The sequence below is a fragment of the Hyperolius riggenbachi genome, chromosome 12 (genome assembly GCF_040937935.1).
Source record: "Hyperolius riggenbachi isolate aHypRig1 chromosome 12, aHypRig1.pri, whole genome shotgun sequence".
NCBI classification, from domain to species: domain Eukaryota; kingdom Metazoa; phylum Chordata; class Amphibia; order Anura; family Hyperoliidae; genus Hyperolius; species Hyperolius riggenbachi.
Genome location: NC_090657.1, coordinates 218,571,564 through 218,596,228, shown reverse-complemented (window position 1 = coordinate 218,596,228; position 24,665 = coordinate 218,571,564). Strand labels below are relative to the sequence as shown.

The following is a 24,665-nucleotide window of genomic DNA, read 5'->3' as shown; positions in this document are numbered from 1 at the left end:
ACGCACATACACACACTGCGTACACACGTACACACACACACACACACCTACACACACACACACACACCTACACACACGCACATACACACACTACGTACACACACACACACACACACACCTACACACACCTACATACACACACACACACTGCGTACACACACACCTACACACACACACACACACACACACACCTACACACATTCACACACACACACACTGCGTACACACACACCTACACACACACACACACACACACACACACCCCTACACACATTCACACACACACACACTGCGTACACACACACCTACACACACACACACACACACACACACACACCCCTACACACATTCACACACACACACACACACACACACACACACACTGCGTACACACACACCTACACACACCTACACACACCTACACACACACACTGCGTACACACACACACACACCTACACACACACACACACACACACCTACACACATTCACATACACACACACTGCGTACACACGTACACACACACACCTACACACACACACACACTGCGTACACACACGTAGACACCTACACACACACACACACACACTGCGTACACACACGTACACACCTACACACACACACACTGCGTACACACACACACACACACACACCTACACACACACACCTACACACCTACACACACACACACACACACACACACACACACACCTACACACACCCACACACACCTACACACACCCACACACACCTACACACACCTGCACACACCTACACACACCTACACACACACACACCTACACACGTACACACACACACCTACACACACACACCTACACACACACCTACACACACACCTACACACACACCTACACACACACCTACACACACACCTACACACACACCTACACACACACCTACACACACACACTGCATACACACGTACACTGCCTACACACGTACACTGCCTACACACACACACACACGTACACACACACACCTACACACACACACCTACACACACACACCTACACACACACACCTACACACACACCTACACACACACCTACACACACACCTACACACACACACCTACACACACACACTGCATACACACGTACACTGCCTACACACACACACACACACACACACACACACACACACACACACGTACACACACACACACACGTACACACACACGTACACACACACACTGCGTACACACAAAACATGGCTTGCACACAGACACACACTGCGTGTATACAGTAACGCAAACACATACACTGCTTGTACACAGACGCACACTGCCTGTACACACAACACTGCCTGTATATATACACACTCTCACACACATATATGCTGCATGTATAAACACACACACACACATACACACACTCACACAGACATAAACCATGTACTGACACATACACACACTGTGTACACACAAAACATAGCATACACACACAGTGTGTGCATCCACATAATGCGTGTGATCATACATACACACGCATACATTGTGCATGCACAAAGGAGACATGCACACTTTGTATGTACGCACATAGAACAATATTGGAGAAATCATACAAAAACATGGCCTGACATATCATTGCTATGCTGATGACACCCAGCTATATTTGTCATTCAAACCTGATGTCACAGACCCTACTCCACAAATAAACGCATGCTTAGCTGAGCTTCAGGAGTGGATGAATAATAATTGGCTAAAACTTAATGCTGACAAAACTGAGGTTCTTGTTATCGAGGGCCAGGGCTCAACAGCAAAGCAGCTCCAGTCTCAACCAACACCGCTAAGGATAGGGAACTCAGACCTGAACAACTCAGACTGTGTGCGCAGCCTGGGAGTACTGATTGATGGGAAATTAAGCTTCAGGAATCAAATCTCAGCTGTTGTGAAACATTCCTTCTTTCACCTAAGGAATATTGCAAGGATTAAACACCTAATTCCTTCAGAGGATCTTCCAACCCTAGTTCATGCCTTCGTCACATCAAGGTTAGACTACTGCAACGTCCTCTACACAGGCCTGCATAAGAAAGACTTACGCCGCCTGCAATTAGTACAGAATGCCGCCGCAAGGCTGTTAACGAGCCAACCCCGCCATTGCCACATAACACCAACCCTGAGCTCACTCCACTGGCTACCGATAAAATGGAGAATTCTGTTTAAGATTGGCTTACTGACATTCAAATCCTTGCACAATCTGGGCCCTGGATACCTGAAGGACTTGTTGCAACTACATCACACCCCCCACAATCTTAGATCAAAAGGACGTAACACCTTGGTCACCCCCAGAGTCCACCTCAAAACCTTTGGAGACAGAGCCTTTTGTCATGCTGCCCCTACACTTTGGAACTCCCTGCCACACCCAATCAGGACAGCCCCATCCCTGGAAGCATTTAAGTCTAAACTGAAAACCTACCTTTTCAGTCTGGCATTCATGAACATCTGACTATCTCCTCTGTAACACAACCCAGCCTGAAACCCTGTATTAATCTGAGACACAGCTATGCGCTTTGAGTCCTATGGGAGAAAAGTGCTTTACAAATTTTATTGTATTGTATTGTATTAATATGTGTCCCCAGGGCAGGATAACTTGATGCTCAGAGTTTGGTATGAGGAGGTCAGTAAAGTCATCTTTGTATTTCCTGTAGAAAAAGCTGCCACTCATCACTCTGGCTCAGTGTCTGATGGAGGGATCCGCTGTCCTTGGAGACGATTCCTTGCTTGGGTGAGTATCTTCTATTTACTTTACAATTTACCTTCTGTGTGTTGAAAATGAGTCTCCCTCCTGCTCATTGTCACCCAATGGCCAGAGGGACTACAGACCGATGTGACCTGCCAGGGTTCTCTGTTCTTAGCTGCCAGTTGGCTGTAGACCTTCAACGCTAGGGATGCTGGGAAGTGTAGTCCTGTGTTTAACAGGTGGGTGGTGTGGGAGAAATCATCAGTCCTTCCCAATAGCTCTGCTGCTAGGAGAGTGCAGCACAGCTAGAATGGTTATATCATAAGAATATGATTGTAAGGTGCCTAGAAGTTTTATTTTTTTCCTGATTTTAAAGTGAAGCGCATCAGATTTGTGTTAGGAATGTGTGCAGGAGATTTTCCTAGGGGTCTGAAGTTCCTCATAAATGTATTTCTGTCCCCGATTGTCATGTTGCAGGAAGATGCTGAAGTTGTGCGGGGAAGCGGAGGACAAGATGGCACAGGAACTCATCCACTTTGAACAGGAAGTGGAGCGAGACGTGGTGGAACCTTTGTTTGTCCTTTCGGAGGTAAAAGGAGGGGGTTAAAGGGGAATTCTGGTGTAAGGAACTGACATGGTTTACTCGAATGCGGACGGGAGGGAGGAGTCTGACATGCAGGATCAGAGCAGGGAGAACACCCATGGCATCCTGCTGTGATGCGGAGAGGAGGGAGGAGCCTGACATGCAGGATCAGAGAAGGGGAACACCCATGGCATCCTGCTGTGATGCAGAGAGGAGGGAGGAGCCTGACATCCAGGATCAGAGCAGGGAAACACCCATGGCATTCTGCTGTGATGCAGAGGCAGGTGGAGCTTGACATGCAGGGAAAACACGCATGACATCCTGCCGCAATGCTGAGGGGGAGGAACCTTACATGCAGGATCAGAGCAGGGAAGTGCCCATGGAATCCTGCTGTAATGCAGAGAGGAGGGAGGAGCCTGACATGCAGGATCACAGCAGGGAAAACAGCCACGGCATCCTGCTGTGATGCAGAGGGGAGGAGCCTGACATGTTCAGACCGTAGAAAACACCTATGGTATCCTGCTGCATACCTCCCAACATTTTGAGATGAGAAAGAGGGACACTTAAGCCCCGCCCCTGCCACACCCCTGATCATGGGCCATCACACCCCTAGTCACACATACCATAAAGATTTCCTAAGAAAAATATGTGGTTTTATAATTCAAACCACACTGGTCCTTCCTATCCTGGTTCATTTTCCTTCATACCGGTATTAACATTTTAAAATTAGTAATATATTAATTTAAAGTATCTCCCCAGTATATGTAGCCAGGTGTATAGGTCTCCCCAGTATAGCCAGGTGTATAGGTGTCCCCAGTATATGTAGCCAGGTGTATAGGTCTCCCCAGTATATGTAGCCAGGTGTATATGTCTCCCCAGTATAGCCAGGTGTATAGTTGTCCCCAGTATATGTAGCCAGGTGTATAGGTGTCCCCAGTATATGTAGCCAGGTGTGTAGGTCTCCCCAGTATATGTAGCCAGGTGTGTAGGTCTCCCCAGTATATGCAGCCAGGTGTATAGCTGTCCCCAGTATATGTAGCCAGGTGTATAGGTGTCCCCAGTATATGTAGCCAGGTGTATAGGTGTCCCCAGTATATGTAGCCAGGTGTATAGGTGTCCCCAGTATAGCCAGGTGTATAGGTGTCCCCAGTATAGCCAGGTGTATAGGTGTCCCCAGTATATGTAGCCAGGTGTATAGGTCTCCCCAGTATATGCAGCCAGGTGTATAGGTCTCCCCAGTATAGCCAGGTGTATAGGTGTCCCCAGTATATGTAGCCAGGTGTATAGGTCTCCCCAGTATATGTAGCCAGGTGTATAGGTCTCCCCAGTATAGCCAGGTGTATAGGTGTCCCCAGTATATGTAGCCAGGTGTATAGGTGTCCCCAGTATATGTAGCCAGGTGTATAGTTCTCCCCAGTATATGTAGCCAGGTGTATATGTCTCCCCAGTATAGCCAGGTGTATAGTTGTCCCCAGTATATGTAGCCAGGTGTATAGGTGTCCCCAGTATATGTAGCCAGGTGTGTAGGTCTCCCCAGTATATGCAGCCAGGTGTATAGGTCTCCCCAGTATATGTAGCCAGGTGTATAGCTGTCCCCAGTATATGTAGCCAGGTGTATAGGTCTCCCCAGTATATGTAGCCAGGTGTATATGTCTCCCCAGTATAGCCAGGTGTATAGGTGTCCCCAGTATATGTAGCCAGGTGTGTAGGTCTCCCCAGTATATGCAGCCAGGTGTATAGGTCTCCCCAGTATATGTAGCCAGGTGTATATGTCTCCCCAGTATAGCCAGGTGTATAGTTGTCCCCAGTATATGTAGCCAGGTGTATAGGTGTCCCCAGTATATGCAACCAGGTGTATAGGTGTCCCCAGTACATGTAGCTAAGTGTATAGGTGCCCCCAGTATAGCCAGGTGTATAGGTGTCCCCAGTATATGCAGCCAGGTGTATAGCTGTCCCCAGTATATGTAGCCAGATGTATAGGTGCCCAGTATATGTAGCAAGGTGTATAGGTCTCCCCAGTATAGCCAGGTGTATAGGTCTCCCCAGTATATGTAGCAAGGTGTATAGGTGCCCCCAGGAAGGGCACCGAATCATTGAAAAGATCCGAACTTCCCATCTCTAATCACAGCTCCCTCTGCCTGCTGGAAGGACAGCGGTAACCGGTAAGTCCTCCCCGCCCGCTGTCAGCCGCTGCGGAGAAACACATTAATCCGGAAGGGAGAGCCAGGAAAGGGAGCCCCAAGGTGAGGAAAGGGGGGGAAACTTCTCCGCCACTTTGCCACCAGCTCCCTTTCACTGGCTGCCTCCCTTCCTGCACAAATAGGTAGTCCGCCCCTGCATCTGACCCTCCCCAGCCAGCCGGGACACTGGGGGATCATAGCTGATAGCGGGAGAGCCCTCCCAAATCGGGTCAGTCCCGACGAAAACAGGACGGTTGGGGACTATGCTGCTGTGATGCAGAGAGGAGGGAGAAGCCTGTCCTGCAGAATCACAGCATGGAAAACACCCATGGCACCCTGCTGTGATGCAGAGGGGGAGGAGCCTGACATGCAGGATCAGACCAGAGAAATCACCTATGGTAGCCTGCTGTGATGCAGAGAGGAGGAGGGAGCCTGAAATGCAGGATCAGAGCAGAGAAAACACCCATGACAGCCTGCTGTGATGCAGAGGAGGGAGGAGCCTGACGTGCAGGATCAGAGCATGGAGAACACCCATGGCACCCTGCTGTGATGCAGAGGTGGGAGGAGCTTGAGGCGGGGACTTGGACCATTGGACTGGTTCCTCCTGTATTGGCACAGTGTGTAGTTTAATTGATTTTACATTGAGTGAGACTGAAGGTGTTTTACATTTAGTGTTTTCTACATGGGCTGGACATGCAGTATAGCAAGGCCCAGCATGCAGAGGGGGCAGCATAAGTGATATTTACTATCCTGTTTCATGTGTGACCTTGTAAACCCATTGCCACCGGACTGCGCCTCACTAAGCTCAACCTGTGGGAGTTACATTGATTCTTTATTTGCCATGACAGGTCATCTTAATTTCTGTCCTCAGGTGGAGATCCCCAACATCCAAAAACAGAGGAAGCACTTAGCCAAATTAGTCCTGGATATGGATTCTTCTAGAGCAAGGTAAGGACAAACTCATTTAATGGGAGGCCCGTCCCCAGGAAGTGATATTAGTTGTATTTAAAGAGCACAGACTGGGTGGCCATGCATGTGAGAAACTGCCTAGCATTGTTTAAAGCAGGGTGTGTGAAAATACCTTCCCAAAGTTAATACGGATTTAAACTCGCTCCATAATGCACAGTTTAATGTATGGGTTTAGCACTCAAAGCAAAATATGTTCAGAGAAGAAATGGTATTGATTGACCCTTTGTAAAAAGCTGATATAACCAAGGAGAAAGTTTGCACTCCGCCCACATGTAGTCTGCACTACCTCGTAGCCCCACCCACAGAGCCTGCTGTTAACTCCTTAGGGTCATGTGACACTTTTTCAAATGGCTCTAAAAGGATTGCTTGTCTTACAGTAGCTTATATTGGGGCGCTCTGATTACTTGGCTGACAGATTGTATATTTAGATTTGTGCCTGCAGATGGACTATGCGGCCCCTTTTGTCAAGACCCCCTTCACCCCGAAACCCCTCTTTACCCTCCCATATGAGACTGACTCCAACTCCGACTCCAGGTACCAAAAATTGGTCCGACTCCACAGTCCTGGTTAGGATGCAATGGGGCCCAAGGCAATGTAGTAGTTTTGGGGGCCACTTGTGGTTCTTTTGGTAAGCTAAAATGGAGAGAGGTCAAAGAAAGAGGCAGGTGGGCCTCTTGAAGCCCAGTATGCCCCAAGCACCTGACTAGGTTGCCTGGTGGATGATCCTGCTCTGAGCCCAGGGTATTATTACCTGTATGGAAAAAAAAAGAGGGCAGGTGATGCAGATCCTCAAGTCCCAAGGGTCGACTTCTGTCCTCATGGTTCTAGCAGCCAGCTGGACTTCTTCCTCTATTGCCCACTTTCTGCCTGCTCCCTCTCTCTCTCCCTCCCTCTCTCTCTCCCTCTCTCCCTCCCCCTCTCTCTCCCTCTTCCTTTCCCTTTCTCCCTCTCCCTCTCTCTCTCTCTCTCTCTCTCTCTCTCCCTCTCTCTCTCTCCCTCTCTCTCTCTCTCTGCCCCTCTCTCCAAATCCAAAAAAGCTTTATTGGCAGGACCAAATACATTTAGCATTGCCAAAGCAAAACAAAACATTAACATGGGGAGGGGGGATTGTGGGAATAAGGGAAGGATATAGGGGGTTGGGGTATATAGTCCATAAGGTGTGTGGAGGATGTAAGGGACAGCATGGGGGACTGGGATATACAGTCCATAGGGGGGTATTGGGGGGATACAGTCCATGTGGTATCATGTTCCTCTCAGTTGGTGGCAGGCTGTGACATATCGGGCAGCTATTTGCACAGTTGTTTCCTCCTCCCCCAGTAGGATGTAGAGTTTCCTCTCTTCATCTGTGGAGGTAAAATCCTGGATGTGGGCGGAGAGTCTCTGGAAGTGGGTGGTCCTCACAGGTGCGTATTTGCTGCAGTGTAGCAGGAAATGGGCCTCATCCTCCAAGACCTCCTGGTCACATTGTCTGCACAGTCTCTCCTCCCGGGGCTTCCATGTCTGTCTGTGCTGCCCTGTCTCTACCTCCAGGCTGTGGGCACTCAGACGGGCACTCTCCCTCTCTCTCTCCCTCTCTCTCTCCCTCTCCTTCTCCCTCTCTCTCTCTCCCTCCCTCTCCCGGGGATATTGTTACTTATTCTCCTTTACCTTTCCAGGCTTCCTCACCTCTTATTTCTGGAGTCCATCTCCAGTCCCAGTCCCTTGCGTATCGTGTAACCTCAGTGGCGTATCTACCATTCGTGAGACCCCCCAGCGGGACTTTGATGGTGCACCCCCAGCGTTCACACCCTTCCCCTTTTTGCCCTTCATGGTCTTGGGGACCATCTCACAAAGGCCATAAAACACTCATGACAAGTGTAGCCACCAAACCCCGGATCTGAAGTATAAGAAATTCCAAAAGATCTGCACGCTCGGTCAGCTCCAGCAAGGCTGTTTATTACATCATGGGGTTCCAAATGTCCATTCAATAAACCAACGTGACGTTTCGGGGCCACAGCGAGTCCCTTTTATCAAGGCACTGTTACCATTCTGTACATGCCTTGATAAAGGGGACCCGCTGCGGCCCCGAAACGTTACGTTGGTATTGAATGGACAATTGGCACCTCATGGTGACTTGCTTGAGTGAGCAGACCTTTTGGAATTTCTTGAACTTTGGCTACGGTCCTGCACCTCACAATCCCGCATGGTGTGCGACTCCTTGTATGGATCTGAAGTATCGTCCCCTGTATCTGAGGACGGGAAGGTTAATAGTTGGAGGACCCTTCACAGCTCTGGGCCCCCCTGCGATTGCATGTGGCGCCCTCTCCAGTTACGCCCCTGTGTGCCGTCGTTTGTTGCGTGGCAACTGTGCAGTGAGTACAAGGACCACACCCAATGTCCTAGAAACAGCATCACTTTCTTTGAACTCCTTTCCATGCCATTCTTGGCGCATACCCAGCAGGATGTGACATTTATTGCTAGTGATTTGAACAGACTAGATCTTCCCACTTTGGTCAGTGGGACACCCAGAGGTGCTGGTTCATGGGCGGGGATAGGAAGTGAACAAGCGAGCTTCAGCGCTGGGTAAATGGCTGACTGCCGGAAAGAGTGGAAACCGCGGAAGCTAGGTCAGCCCCTCTCCCCCTCCCTCCTCTGGTCAGACCCATCGCTTTGCATCCATCACTCTGTGCGCGCGGATAGACAGCCGGGGCAGCGTGACTCAGGCTAGCCGTCTCTGGGGCTTTGTGGAAAATGAAGCCGCTCGATCTATTGATTCGCCGCCGCTAGAGTGAGTCAGCGGCTCACAAGCAAAAGAAAAGCTTCAAGTAATTAAGAAAGTGGGAGAGTAACTTATATCAGTGTAGAACAAAGGAAGAGGGGGTGCAGGGAGCGGTATAACGGTAATTGTGCTCATAGAAGTGAACATGGAGCATACAATGTGTACCACCCCCCCCCCCCCCCCTCCCCTGTGGGGTGAGGTCTTAGCACCGCAGTCCGGATAGACACTTGTTTTTAATGTCTTGAGGTTTCTGTTGGACTGCAGCAGCTTGAAATGTATTTTTTCCCTTGTGGGGAGTTGGGGACCTTTTTGGGGCATTCATGAAATAAAGGCGCCTAGAAAAAAGGGAAACAAAAGTTTGCTTTCCTAAAACAGAAAGAATTTGTGATAATTCAGGTTGGAGTGAGCTTGAGATGTCTCCCAGAGCAACACTGCTAAATATATGCAAATTAACCATTGTTGCCCTTAGAAGCTAAACACACCTCCAGAACCGCTGGAATGCAATGATGTGTCAGCTTGTTAATTTGTACAGAGCCATAATAATCCAACATGCATACAGACTGTTTCGGATTGTTTGATCCTCATCAGTGCATGGCATGGATTAATTTGGCTCTATGCAGTAGGGCTTGTAACACCGAGAGGTATAGACTAACCTGCAAACTCATGGTGACCCAGAACTCATTGGAGTGTGTAAGGGACTACAATGGTCCTAAAAGCCCCCTTACTAAGATGTTAAGAAAAACAAGTTTGCTTTCCTAAAACAGAAAGAATTTGCGATAATTCAGGTTGGAGTGAGCCTGAGATGTCTCTCAGTGCAACGGCAGGGCAGCACGGTGGCGTAGTGGTTAGCTCTCTCGCCTTGCAGCGCTGGGTCACTGGTTCGAATCCCATCCAGGGCACTATCTGCAGAGAGTTTGTATGTTCTCTCCGTGTCTGCGTGGGTTTCCGCCAGGCACTCCGGTTTCCTCCCACATTCCAAAAACATACGGATAAGTTAATTGGCTCCCCCTAAAAAAATTGGCCCTAGACTACAGTACTTACACTACATAATATAGACATATGGCAATGGTAGGGATTAGATTGTGAGCTCCTTTGAGGGACAGTTAGTGACAAGACAAAAAAAAAAAAAAAAAAAAAAAGTGTCAGAGGTGCAAGAAGGGGGTGGGGAACCGTTTGATAATGATTACTACTATTCAAAGCATCTTTATACGTGATTATTACCACCACAGGACCAATAAAAAGCTAATACTTTGGTTGCGGAAGGGTTCCATGGGGCCCCTCTGGCTCAAGGGCTACGATGCAGTCGCTACCTCTGCAACTCCTATTGCTACGCCACTGCTGGATTCCAATAGTAATCATCAGTGCCATTTACAATATTTACAGATATTTTACTATGGTTAAACCTAACCCTAGTCTCTCACAGAACCCTCCCTCCACCGATGCCTAAAGCTCCTGGTGGTGGTGTCTAACCCTAAGAACCCCCCCCCCATGGTGCCTAACCCTAAGACCCTACCCTGGTGGTGCCTAACCCTAAGACTTCGCCCCCCCCCCCCCCGGTGGTGCCTAACCCTAAGACCCTGCCCTGGTGGTGCCTAACCCTAAGACTCCCCCCCCCCCCCCCCCGCCCCCCCGGTGGTGCCTAACCTTGAAACCCTCCCCGGGTGGTGCCTGACCCATGGCTGACAAGTCACCCCCCAGTGGACCCTAAGACCCCCACCCCACTGGTGCCTAAACCTAAGACCAAACACCCCCCCCCCCCCCCCCCCCCCCGGTGGTGTTGAATTTTAAAGGGAACCTAAACTGTGAAGGATATGGATTTTTTTTCCTTTTAAAATAATACCAGTTGCCCGACTCCCCTGCCGATCCTGTGTCTCTAATACTATTAGCCACAGTCCCTCAACTAGAATGCCGATCAGGTCATTAGCTGCATGCTTGTCAGGTGTGGAATTCAGCCACTACTGCAGCCAAAGAGATCAGCAGGACTGCCAAACAAATGGTGTTGTTTAAAAGGAAATATCCATAGCCTTCTCAGTTTAGGTTACTTTTAAGACCCCCCCCCCCCCAGTGTTGCCTAACCCTAACCCCCCCCTCCCCCCCCTGGTGTTGCTTAACCCGATTACTGGCAGGCGTTTTAAATTTCGTCGCCCGATAGAATCCTCTGCACCCACTATGCAATGCCGCTTTTTGTATTTCTGCAAGCCCAAGAAACTTAAAGTGCTTGCCGGAACTTGGGTGCCTCCAGGCAACTAATTTTACCTTCTTTGGATGTTTACAGCAAATTGGGCGCATATATAAAAGCTGCGATTTGCGGCAAAATAGGTAAATCTCGCCGAATAGCGGCAGCCGGCGTGCGGCCAAATTTCCGTTTCTCCAGATAATCACAACTTTTATAATAAGAGGCTATGGCGGCACTGTTTTTTGCCGAAAGAGCTCCTGCACCCTTGTTTCCCACCTTGCCTCTCGGGGCCTCTGGATTTTGATAAATGAGTCATCCACGGGAGAAAGGTACAATTAGCTGGTATGATGCACCGCGGCCGGTGAGCTCAGAGGGCTGTGGGGAAGTGGACCTGCCAGGAGTCGGATCTTCTGGCAGATTTCATCACCTTGGTTCTACTTTAGGGGACACAGCAGGAAACCTCATGGGGGGAAAGTTCTCCAATCACAGCACCCTCTACAGCACAAAGCCTTGTGATTGGCTGAATAGTGTGGGCGTAGTTTACTACAACTTATCTGAAACCTAGCAGTTTGTGAGGGTGCCGTCCACCCAATCACTGTTAGCTGAATTTCACTATGAGGCCTTCTGCTGGGTCCCCCAAACTAGACTAGCGCCCCATCACTTGCAGATCTGATCACTTGGTGCATGCCTTATCTTTTTTTTTAACACTTTATTAAATAATTGTGTAACGGACACTGTAGTAAATTTTTATTGGTTGGGCATGGGGACAACAGATGCACAGCTGTTTGTGGTGTCTAATGGTCCAACGCTAGCAGTGGCAACAGTGGTTCCATCAAAAGACCAACGTGGTAAGATATGGTCAATGAGACAATATTAGTTTTGGCTTGCATGCAGATTGACCCAATTCCCAGCTGTGTATAATTAGTATACAGTCTAAATCAGTAGGAAGTAGAGCAGACTGGCCAAAATTTAAGCAGCATGCAATTTGCATTATAGTTGCATGCAAGCATCTTATTGACCGTTTCTGCAAGTGAAGCAAGCTTATTATAACAATGCAGTGTCAAATGGCTATAAATGATGGTTTGTCAGTGAACTAGTGTGTCAGGGAACGATTGCCCATTGCCTCAGAGGAGCTCACAATCTAATCCTACCATAGTCATAGTCTAAAGTCCTACCATATTATTATGTATTTCTATAGCGCTGGCATCTTCTGCAGCACATTACAAAGCACATAGTCATGTCACTGACTGTCCTCATAGGAGCTCACACTCTGATCCTGCCATAGTCATAGTCTAATGTCCTACCATATTATTATTATTATGTACTTGTATAGCTCTGACATCTTCTGCAGCACTTTACAGAGCACATAGTCATGTCACGGACTGTCCTCAGAGGAGCTTACAATCTATTCCTACTATTGTCCTTACCTATTTTCCTACTATAGTATTATGCATATTGGAGCTCACAATCTAATTATTATTATGATTTAGTATTATATAGTGCCGTCATCTTTCACAGGGCATATTGTCTGCCACTTAACTGTCCCTCAGAGGGGCTCACAATCTAATCCCTACCATGGTCATGCAGTGTATGTGTCATAGTCTCCTACCAGAAGTCATAGTCTAATGTCCTTCCATATTATTATTTCGTGTTTTGCCCCTTTTATATCTGGTGGACAAGCTCCTTTCAAATTGGGTCTTGTTCTCACGTATTTAGGAACTATCTGTTATTACGATGATCACTCAGCTGATTTGCTATTGATACGACTGTAGATTTCCCATGCATTGATACAGACTGGTTTGTTCTCTTTTGGCCAATAGGTGGCAGCAGTCTGCTAAGTCCTCCGGTATCTCTACCAATCTGCAGCCCTCCGGAGCGAAGGCTGACGCGCTCAGGGAAGAGATGGAAGAGGCAGCGAACCGCGTGGAGATCTGTAGGGTGGGTGGAGTCGCTGTTCAGGTAGAAGGCGGGGCACCTGTTTGAGTTTACTTAAAAGCTTGTGCCCGAAAAATAATTCCGCCCTCCTCTTCTTTTCCAGGATCAGCTATCGGCGGATATGTACAACTTTGTGGCCAAAGAAATAGACTATGCAAACTATTTTCAGACTGTAAGTAAACAAAACGCGTCAGTACTCTCTGAGGTTCCCGCAACATTCTTAGGGCTATACAACTTGTATGACTGAAGCCAATCCTGAGGTTGTTTCCTCCCTTCCTCTTTTTTTTTTTTTCTCCTGCTTGAAATAGTGCATGCATCGCCAGCCCTCCTCCCCACTGAGTTCTTTACTAAAACTGCACTGTCATATCTAGCTTGCTTTGCAAACGTGAGCACAGCATAGATCGAATTTCAGCAGCTTCTGCAGAAGGGTGAGGTGTATTTTCTTTCTCAGTCTCCTGTCATACTGAACTGCCCTCAGCCAATCAGTGAGGAGCAGGAATGTGGGATGGGAGAGAAAAAGCTTCCCTCTCCCCAGCAATGTTCCACAATAGAGCCAGGCTGACTCGAACGCAGTGAATCCAGCGCAGGAGACTTGGGCGCACAGGGAGTAACTTCGGCGCAGTCAGAGGACTGAGCTGAAGCTACTTTTAAAACACAATAATTCGGCCGCTAGCAATTGCTGAAAGCTGAAATATTTCATTCCCCACCATCCATGGCGGCCTGGAGGGGAAATAGTAATTAACATGGCTGGGAACTCTTGCAGCAGCAGGATCAGCCATATACCAGCTGTGTCCTGCGCCCAAGTCTCCTGCGCCAATTCCTCTCGTACGCGGCTGACTGAGATGAGACTTATTACAGCAGACACATTTATGATTATATTGGAATGCTTGCAAAACAGACTGCATGTAGACTACATAACACTCACGTTGAGGGGCCGCGCATGCGCAGTTGCGCCCGACTAGCAGCCAAGTTGTTCGACTAACAGAGCCGCCAGCGGAAGAACGGAGGAAGCCCAGAGGATGCTGAGGGACCTCATGGACTGCGGGGGATACTGGAGGAAGCCCAGATAAGTTTGTGGCATTTTTTTTTTTAAAAGCACTTCCACTCAATTGAATGGACAGCACTTGAACGATGACGGCTGCGTTTATTGCTTGTGCGAGCCGGCCATTACGGGATGTGCTGCTGTTGTCTTGTTGACAAATACTACAGGACACCTTCCGATCTCCTGTGAAGTCCACACCGTGACAGGTCACAAGGGGGACTGTCACCCTATTACACAGGCAGGTTCATGTTTTGGTTGCCCATTTTATACAGGGTTAGATTTTTTTTGCAGCAGCAATAAATGAGGTAGCATTGCACTGAACTATAGCCACTCCTAGTATGAGAACAATCAGAAGGAGGGCTCCGCACACAGACTTCGAGTAAGGAGCAGATTGCGTTTATTGTCCCATCACACGCATGCAAGCATCTGACCGTACTCTGACAAATGTTTCGGGGCCTATCCGGTCCCCTTTGTCAAGGCTAGGGCAGATAATCTGTGCTAGCCTTGACAAAGGGGACCAGATAGTCCCCGAAACGATCATCGGTGTGCGGTCAGATCCTTGCACCTGTGTGGTGGGACAATAAACTCAATCTGTTCCATACTCAGTCTGTGTGCGGAGCCCTCCTTCTGATTGGATTACTTTGTCAAGGGATCCAGCAACCATTCCATGTAGGTGTGGGATTCTTCTTACATGACTCCTAGTATGAGGACATTTGCTGTGTTATGTGATTGCACTCTGTTCGTCTGACTGTATTTTCTCCTTGTCTGTGTACCTTGCAGCTTATAGAAGTACAGGCGGAGTACCATAGGAAGTCTCTGGCGCTACTGCAAGCTGTGCTACCACAAATCAAAGCTCAGCAAGGTGAGTATAGTGACAGTCATGTGATGTGCGGTACCCAGATTGTGGGGCAGGGATTTGTCCACACCAGATGGTGATTAGTTAATGACATATCTTTAAATTGTTAGTAATCTAACAGTCATCCTTAATGAGGAACTGTCACAAAAATCTTAAAATTTAAACACACATATAAATAAGAAGTACATTTCTTCCAGAGCAAAATGAGCCATACATTACTTTTCTCCTATGTTGCTGTCACTTACAGCAAGTAGTAGAAATCTGACAGAACTGACAGGTTTTGGGTTAGTCCATCTCTTCATGGGGGATTCTCAGCATGGCCTTTATTCTTTATAAAGACATTTCCTGAAAAATATTTATACAGAGATGCTGGTCAGCCTCCCTGCTCGCTGCACACTTTATGGCAGTTGGACGGAGCAACTGGCATTCACTAAGTGCTTTTAAAAATGAAGAAAACCCTGCGATTTCCCACCCATGAGGAGATGGGCTAGTCCAAAATCTGTCGGTAATGTCAGATTTCTACTACTTACTGTAAATGACAGCGACATAGGAGAAAAGTAATGAATGGCTCATTTTACTCTGGAAGAAACATACTTCTTATTTCTATGTGTTTACATGTATTTAAAATTTTAAGATTTTCGTAACAGAGGTCCTTTAACCACTTAAGCCCAACAGGACGAACATTCTCGTTCAATTGGGCTGCGCACACTTCCGCGGGCCATGCGCGCGGATTATGGATCCCTTTCATTGATCGACGCCCCCCCCCCCCCCCGCAGAAAAGCCGACAGCGTCATCAGATACTGCGGTTTTTCTGAGTTTCAAAATGTTCCCCGTCTTCATTCCTCCTGGAAGCGTACGATCACGCTTCCAGGACTTTTTCACTGTAATAGTAAAACTACACACACATCCATTTTTTTAATAAATAAATACTGTATATACTTGCATATATTCCGACCCCCCCAACTTTTACCTGAAAAACCGGGAACAAAGGATTGACCCACATATAAGCCAGGGGTAGGAAATGCTGGATTAGTGCAGGCCGCGTGATCCCCCCAGTGTGTCCCAGTATAGCTAGTATAGTGCCCCAGTATAGCTAGTATAGTGCCCCAGTATAGCTAGTATAGTGCCCCAGTATAGCTAGTATAGTGCCCCAGTATAGCTAGTATAGTGCCCCAGTATAGCTAGTATAGTGCCCCAGTACAGCTAGTATAGTGCCCAGTATAGCTAGTATAGTGCCCCAGTATAGCTAGTATAGTGCCCCAGTATAGCTAGTATAGTGCCCCAGTATAGCTAGTATAGTGCCCCAGTATAGCTAGTATAGTGCCCCAGTATAGCTAGTATAGTGCCCCAGTATAGCTAGTATAGTGCCCCAGTATAGCTAGTATAGTGCCCCAGTATAGCTAGTATAGTGCCCCAGTATAGCTAGTATAGTGCCCCAGTATAGCTAGTATAGTGCCCCAGTATAGGTAGTATAGTGCCCAGTATAGCTAGTATAGTGCCCCAGTATAGCTAGTATAGTGCCCCAGTATAGCTAGTATAGTGCCCCAGTATAGCTAGTATAGTGCCCCAGTATAGCTAGTATAGTGCCCAGTATAGCTAGTATAGTGCCCAGTATAGCTAGTATAGTGCCCCAGTATAGCGCGTCCACCCGCGGCCTCCGCTGCTATTACCTGCTCAGCCAGCGTCCGCTTCCTCTAATCCGGTGGGTTCCCCTCTCCAACTCCATGCGTATACCGTTGTTTCACAGCAGAGCGCCCGGCGCTGCTGCTGTGACGAGGCAAGAAAGAGCGTGGCTTCCTGTAGTGGCGATGTGTATCGCCGTTACCAGGGGAACTGCTCTTTCCTGCCTCGTCACAGCAGCAGCGCCGGGCGCGCTGCTGTGAAACAACGGTATACGCATGGAGTTGGAGAGGGGAACCCGCCGGATTAGAGGAAGCGGCCGCTGGCTGAGCAGGTAATAGCAGCGGGGGGACCGGGAAGGGGAGAGGCGTGGGGGGGTTGCGGACCACCGACCACCACCCACCAAGACTCGCAAACAAGCTGACCCACCAACTTTTGGCCCCCTTTTTGGTGGTCAAAAATTCAGCTTGTATGCGAGTATATACGGTACATTTTTTTACATTTATAATTATCGGTTTACCTCCCACACTAAAAATTACCCACATCCAACTTTTATTACAAAAAAATAAAAAAATTACAAAAAAAAAATATAGTTACCTAAGGGTCTGAACTTTTTAAATATGCATGTCAAAGGAGTATATTAATATTATTTTCTTTAATTATGGGCTTGTAAATAGTGATGGACGCAAATTGAAAAACTGCACCTTTATTTCAAAATAAAATATCGGCGCCATACATGATAGGGACATAATTTAAATGGTTTAATAACCGGGACAAATGGGCAAATAAATACGTGGATTTTAATTACGGTAGCATGTATTCATTTCAAACTATAATGGCCAAAAGCTGAGAAATAATGATTTTTTTCCATTTCTTTCTTAATATTCCTGTTAAAATGGATTTAGAATAAAATAATTCTTATTCTTAGCAAAATGTATCACCCAAAGAAAGCTTAATTGGTAGCGGAAAAAACAAGATCTAGACCAATTCATTGTGATGAGTTTTGATAATGAGTATTGATAAAGTTATTGGAAAATGAATGGGAGGTGAAAGTTGCTCAGATGCAAAAAATAAACAACCCTTCGGGCTTAAGTGGTTAAAGCATTAAAGAGGCCCTGTAGTGACATATAGTAGAATGTAGTCAATTATTCAAGATACCCACTTTTAGTGTAATTTTCCTGGTTTAAGCATCTTGGTTTAAGCATCTTAGATATAGGAAGTGTATATCTATATATTGCTGTGAATTGGTATAAAATCCCCACCCTCCCAGTGATGTTTAGCTATGCAGAATTATCTTCCAAGAGCATTCTGGAAGACCGGCATTATTTTCACTGGCTTTGGAATTCTCAGAAAACACTCCATAGAGCTGAAGTCTCCTGTAATCCGTAAATTTCCATAATGTACATACAAATGCTAGAAGCCATTAGTAAGATTTCAAAGCAAGAACCAACAGGAAGCTTCTGTGTGCAGGCTTCACTGATTGTAAGTAGAAGAGTGCAAATTTTCCTCACTGATGAGCTTTTTAACTGAATTGGATACAACATACCCCATCAAAGATTCCCACAGTAATATAATTTGTGTAAATAACACAAATCCTTCCCCTCCCTCTTGTTGCCCCATGTTAAAGGCAAGTAGGGTATCTTCCTCTTTAAGCAGTAATGCACAAGTAAACATTACATTTGATTTATTTTACTACGTTCTATGTCCTTCCAGAGGCCTGGATAGAAAAGCCATCGTTCGGAAAGCCTTTAGAAGAACACTTGACGGTGAGCGGTCGGGAGATCGCGTTTCCGATTGAGGCATGCGTCACGATGCTGCTGGAGTGCGGAATGCAGGAGGAGGTAGGACGCAATGCGAGCTGAACTCTGTGCGACTTTCTCTTCATCCAATCACCCTAATGAGACCCGTGTGTGTGGATTGTGCGCAGTATGTCATCCGCTCCCCATATATCTGCCCGCGTCCTCCTCCAATCTGGGAGTCATTATGTGATAAACGATGCCTCCTCCCCCTCCTGCTCTCTAAGGGGGTCTCCTTCTAGAAGCAAGAAGGTCTGGCTCTCCTTTGGATATCTACCAGTGAAAAGTGCCCCCAGTTTTTAAAAAGACACTGAAGCCCAAAAACTAAAAATTATCATAAAAAGAATTGGTTGTGTAGTACGGATAATTACTAGAACATCAGTAGCAAAGAAAATATTCTCATTTTTTTTTTTTCAGTTATATAGTTCTAAATGATTTTACAGAGCAGGCCAGTGAACTATTGATCTGTCCTCTGGAGAGAAAAAGAAGATACAAAGACTGACAGTTGAGAGAACAAGCTTCAGAAGACTGAGCTCTCTGCCACTTTGAATGTCATTGAGATTAGTGAACATCTTACTGTAGATCAGGATCTCCTCTATATATGTGTCCTGGCAGCTAAAAAAGTAATCCATGAGAAATGGGGAACTAGAATGGCGGCAGATGTTAAAGGGGCCCATACACTGGTTGATTTCAGCCATCGATTGATCTATTCTATTGCATTGATTGATCAAAAATCGATTCTATCAACTCGATCGATTTGCGGCCGATTTCAATCGATTTCGATTAATTACTGAATGACAAGTAGACTTATAAAAACGTCCTGCTAGAGCCTCTCAACGGCTCCAGAATGTTTTTATAAGTCAAACCGCGCTGCTGCCGTTGTGCATATGCACGCTCTCATGCGCGCTCCCGCGGGTACATGTTTGTTCCCGCGCGCACGCACGTGAGTTTAGTGGGGGAAAAAAAACATAGAAAAAATACACCTCTATTTCCAAATAATAGATTGTCACCATACTTTGCATTATGGACATAATTAAAATCTTAGAAAATGTGTGGGTTTTGTGTACAATAGCAGTGTTTATAATAAAACTATGGCGGATGAATTTTTTTTCATTTTTTCATTGTTTTTCACTTTAAAATACATAGAAAATAAAGTAATTACTGGAAACAAATATCAACCCCAAAAAGCCTAATTGGTGGTGAAAAAAACAAGATACAGATAATTTCATTGTGATTAGTAGTGATTAAGCTATTGGCAAATGAAAGGGATGAGCTCTGAAAGGTGAAAATCGCTCTTGTCCGTTAGGGTAAAAACCCCTTTGGGTTGAAGTGGTTAATTTGATCTATCTGACAGGATGGAAAATCCTGGCAGCAGATCGATTTCCCATAGAGTTGCATAAGTGTATGGCCACCATGCTCTGAACTCTTAGGCCTCTTGCACACTGCAAGTTATTCCGATTCAGATTCCGCTTTTTAATCAGTTTTTACATCCGATTCAGATTTGCAGTGTGCAGGGAGCAAACTGCAAATCTGAATCTGAATCGGATGTAAAAACTGATTAAAAAGCGGAATCGGAATCACTTGCAGTGTGCAAGAGGCCTTATAGTGGCCATACACTTATAGATTTGCAGCAGATTCAACCACCAGATAGATTTCTGTCAGATGCCTGTCAAGTGAAATCTGATAGGAATCTATCTGCTGTGTGCCCCACACTAGGAACAGATTTCCAATAGATTTCAGAATGAGATCTATTGGAAATATATTGAAAATTGATCTAAATGCATTATTGGACCATTAGATTCAATGCAACTCTACGGTCCATGGATGTGCTACCAGCAGCAGATCAACCTAGATTTTCCATCCTGTCAGATAGATCAAATCGGCCACAAATCGATCAGCAATCGATGATCGATCTATTAAAGGCTAAAATCGACCAGTGTATGGGCCCCTTTAGATATAGAAACTAACTATACTGGTCCTGCTACTGCTAGATGGGAAAATAAAAAAAAATATCCGGGATACAATAAGTAACTGAAACAAGAGGTTTTGAGTCCGGATGGTACCATTTGTTGGCTGGCTTGGGGGAGTGGGCGGACTTTCGGCTGTGTGGCCTTTGTCAGGCTTCAGTCCTGTTTTCGGGGTTGGGGCCCGGCTGGGGCTGTGCAGCCCAGGGGCTTGCTTGCTCTTGTTCTTTTAAGTTAACCAATAACTGGTGGTGTTCAGGTTGGAGTGAGCCCTGAGGTGTCCCACAATGCATCACTGCTGAATATGCACATCATCATTTGTTGTCCCTGATAGATAAACACACCTCCAGGTCCGCTGGAATGCAGTGATATGTCAGCTTGTTAAATATACAGAGCCACAATAATCCAACACGCATGCAGACTGTTTCGGATTGGTTGATCCTCATCAGTGCATGGCATGGATTAATATGGCTTTGAAACACCCAGGCATGGGGTAGGCCTTGAAACACCCAGCGTTTATAGTGCAGGTGGCTGTCGCACTATGACAGGACTGTGGGTCAGGGCTATGTACAATTATTATATTTAGCAAGTTTTTGGATTTTCTATAAAACTGAGGAGGAGATGCTGGGATGGAGGTAGTAAGAGGGCCACATGCAGCCGGTAATCCCAGCCCGTCAGGCCTGATCTATACTGTCTGATGGACGGGGAATCTGACACCCGTCCCCCTCTCCCTGCTCATAAACTTCCCAACAAGTTAGATTAGGTCAGCAGGGAGAGCAGCGACATGGCTCCTTTGAAATTCAGCATCTGGGAACAGTTTGTTCTTCCTGTGGGGTGACTTCAAACGTTCCTCAGAATGTTTCCTCTTTACCTGCTGCTTTTATGTGCGGAGTAACGCTCTGTATGAATTCCCGGCCAATCCAAACGCCTTGATGAATACAGCGAGAGATGCAATCAAAAACATGTCCTGACAGGAGATTTCCGGGCACTGCGGTGGTTACTGGCATCTCTGCCCTTCCAGCACTGGGTCCATGTGTTCAGATTTATTATCCTGATTAGATTGTGAGCTCCTCTGAGGACAGTCAGTGACATGACTATGTACTCTGTAAAGTGCTGCAGAAGATGTCAGTGCTATATAAATACATAATAATAATATGGTAGGACATTAGACTATGCCTATGGTAGGGATTAGATTGTGAGCTCCTCTGAGGACAGTCACTGACATGACCATGTACTCTGTAAAGTGCTGCAGATGATGCCAGTGCTATGACCATGTACTCTGTAAAGTGCTGCAGATGATGCCAGTGCTATATAAATACATAATAATATGGTAGGACATTAGACTATGACTTTGGTAGGATTAGATTGTGAGCTCCTCTGAGGACAGTCAGTGACATGACTATGTACTCTGTAATGTGCTGCAGAAGATGTCAGTGCTATATAAATACATAATAATAATATGGGAGGACATTAGACTATGACTATGGTAGGATTAGATTGTGAACTCCTCTGAGGACAGTCGGTGACATGATTATGTACTTTTTACAGTGCTGCAGAAGATGTCAGTGCTATATAAATACATAATAATATGGGAGGACATTAGACTATGACTATGGTAGGATTAGATTGTGAACTCCTCTGAGGACAGTCGGTGACATGATTATGTACTCTTTACAGTGCGGCAGAAGATGTCAGTGCTATATAAATACATAATAATAATATGGTAGGACATTAGACTATGACTATGGTAGGATGAGACTGTGAGCTCCTCTGAGGACAGTCAGTGACATGACTATGTACTCTGTAAAGTGCTGCAGAAGATGTCAGTGCTATATAAAGACATAATAATAATATGATAGGACATTAGACTATGACTATGGTGGGATTAGAGTGTGAGCTCCTCTGAGGACAGTCAGTGACATGACTATGTACTCTGTAATGTGCTGCAGAAGATGTCAGTGCTATATAAATACATAATAATAATATGGGAGGACATTAGACTATGACTATGGTAGGATGAGACTGTGAGCTCCTCTGAGGACAGTCAGTGACATGACTATGTACTCTGTAATGTGCTGCAGAAGATGTCAGTGCTATATAAATACATAATAATAATATGGTAGGACATTACACAATGACTATGGTAGGATTAGACTGTGAACTCCTCTGAGGACAGTCGGTGACATGACTATGTACTCTTTACAGTGCTGCAGAAGATGTCAGCGCTATATAAATACATAATAATAATAATAATAATATGGCAGGACATTAGACTATGACCATGTATTCTGTAAAGTGCTGCAGAAGATGTCAATGCTATATACATACATAATTATAATATGGTAGAGGACATATGACTATGGTAGGGATTAGATTGTTGGCTGCTGATGCCTCCAGGGGACAACAAAAGAAGTAAAATCCTTAAACCAAACTCCTCTCGTCAAGGCAGGAAGTTCCGACATGTTTTTTGAACTAGTGAGTAAAGGCACAATCAGTCATTACACATTGCTTGTACACGGGTGCAAATTTTTTTCACAATTTGCCTAAATGACCATTAGTGCACAGTAGTCTTTTTGTATGCTCAGAAATGGTCACTAGTTACTTCCCCCGATCCGGAGACATCACTGCACTTGTAAAGGAATTCAGGGCGAATGCTCGTTTTTCATTTGTCCCACGTTTTTTCTGCTGTTTGTCGATTGGTGCTGCATCTTCTCCTGCCTCCTCTCAGGGTCTGTTCCGAGTGGCCCCCTCTGCCTCCAAACTAAAGAAGTTAAAAGCCGCCCTGGACTGCTGTGTGGTGGATGTGGCTGAGTACTCCGCAGACCCACACGCTATCGCAGGTCTGTATATTGGCGGCTGCTGCCGCACTCTAGCGCACACTAGCCTGCTTGCTCTCTCACATTCTGTTTCTCACACATTTTTTCTTTCCCTCACACTGGGGTTGATGCACAAAATAGCGGTAATACTGCCACACGCTGACTACATTTATTAATACCGTTACTTTATCAATGGTCGCAGTACTCCAGTACCACAGGTCGTAGTTACAGCGTAGCTTTATGGTACTAGCTGCCGATAGTAAGGGTAATATTGCTGTGCACTGTCTGTGCTGGGCAGTATTACCCTGATTTTGTGCATCAACCCCATTGGCTGGATCAAATCCACTCTTTCTCCTAAGATTTCTCCTAGGAGATAATTTTCCATCTTCTTTTGGATCGGGCCACACATTTTGTTTCTCTCTCACACATTGTTTTCCTCTCACACTTTCTTTCACACGTCTTGTCTCTCTTTCGCATGTTTTGTCTCTCTCTCGCATGTTCTGCTTTTTTCTAGCTCATTCAGTTTCTTTCTCGCACGTTAATTTTTTCTCTCGCACATTCTGTTTCTCTCTCGCACATTCTGTTTCTCTCTCGCACATTGGCCTCAATTCACTAAGATCATGCTGGAGATAAGGCAAGAGAAAACTTACCTCCACACAGTGAGAGAGTTATCTTATCTCTTCATTCCTTAATTTACCTCCTCTGTAGTTATTTTCACACGCAGTTAATTAACAGCCTGTCTTTAACTCTGGAGTTATTTTAAGGATTGGAGAGTTAACTTAAAGACAGAAGAGTTAACTTTAGGTTTGCCTGAGGTAAAATGTTTCCTGAATACTACATGCCTTATCACCATGGTAACAACTCTAGAAACGTTATTAAAGACAGGAGATAAGCTTAGTGAATTGAGGCCTTTGTTTACCTGTTGCACATTATTTTTCTCTCTCCCATGGTCTGTTTCTCTCTCTTATGCTCTGTTTCTCTCTCTCTCTCTCTCTCTCTCCCATGTGCAGTTTCCCTCTCCCACGTGCAGTTTCCCTCTCGCACGGGCCGTTTCCCTCTCGCACGGGCCGTTTCCCTCTCGCACGTGCCGTTTCCCTCTCGCACGTGCCGTTTCCCTCTCGCACGTGCCGTTTCCCTCTCGCACGTGCCGTTTCCCTCTCGCACGTGCCGTTTCCCTCTCGCACGTGCCGTTTCCCTCTCGCACGTGCCGTTTCCCTCTCGCACGCGCCGTTTCCCTCTCGCACGCGCCGTTTCCCTCTCGCACGCGC

The 24,665-nt window shown here is 46.3% G+C and overlaps 1 protein-coding gene across 8 annotated transcripts in view; it reads left to right on the top strand.

The window, feature by feature from the left end:
• The window catches only part of ARHGAP44 (Rho GTPase activating protein 44), a 178,086-nt gene that overhangs the window by 95,925 nt on the left and 57,496 nt on the right, over positions 1 to 24,665 (top strand). For 6 of the 8 annotated variants that reach the window (XM_068261912.1, XM_068261906.1, XM_068261905.1 and 3 more), the window contains exons 4-11: positions 2,671 to 2,747; positions 3,180 to 3,291; positions 6,337 to 6,413; positions 13,189 to 13,327; positions 13,407 to 13,475; positions 15,126 to 15,207; positions 18,535 to 18,662; positions 23,310 to 23,421. In XM_068261912.1, the coding sequence (XP_068118013.1) occupies positions 2,671 to 2,747; positions 3,180 to 3,291; positions 6,337 to 6,413; positions 13,189 to 13,327; positions 13,407 to 13,475; positions 15,126 to 15,207; positions 18,535 to 18,662; positions 23,310 to 23,421 (796 nt within the window). The remainder of the gene's footprint in view (positions 1 to 2,670; positions 2,748 to 3,179; positions 3,292 to 6,336; positions 6,414 to 13,188; positions 13,328 to 13,406; positions 13,476 to 15,125; positions 15,208 to 18,534; positions 18,663 to 23,309; positions 23,422 to 24,665) is intronic. The other 2 variants (XM_068261908.1, XM_068261907.1) reach the window with 1 other exon arrangement.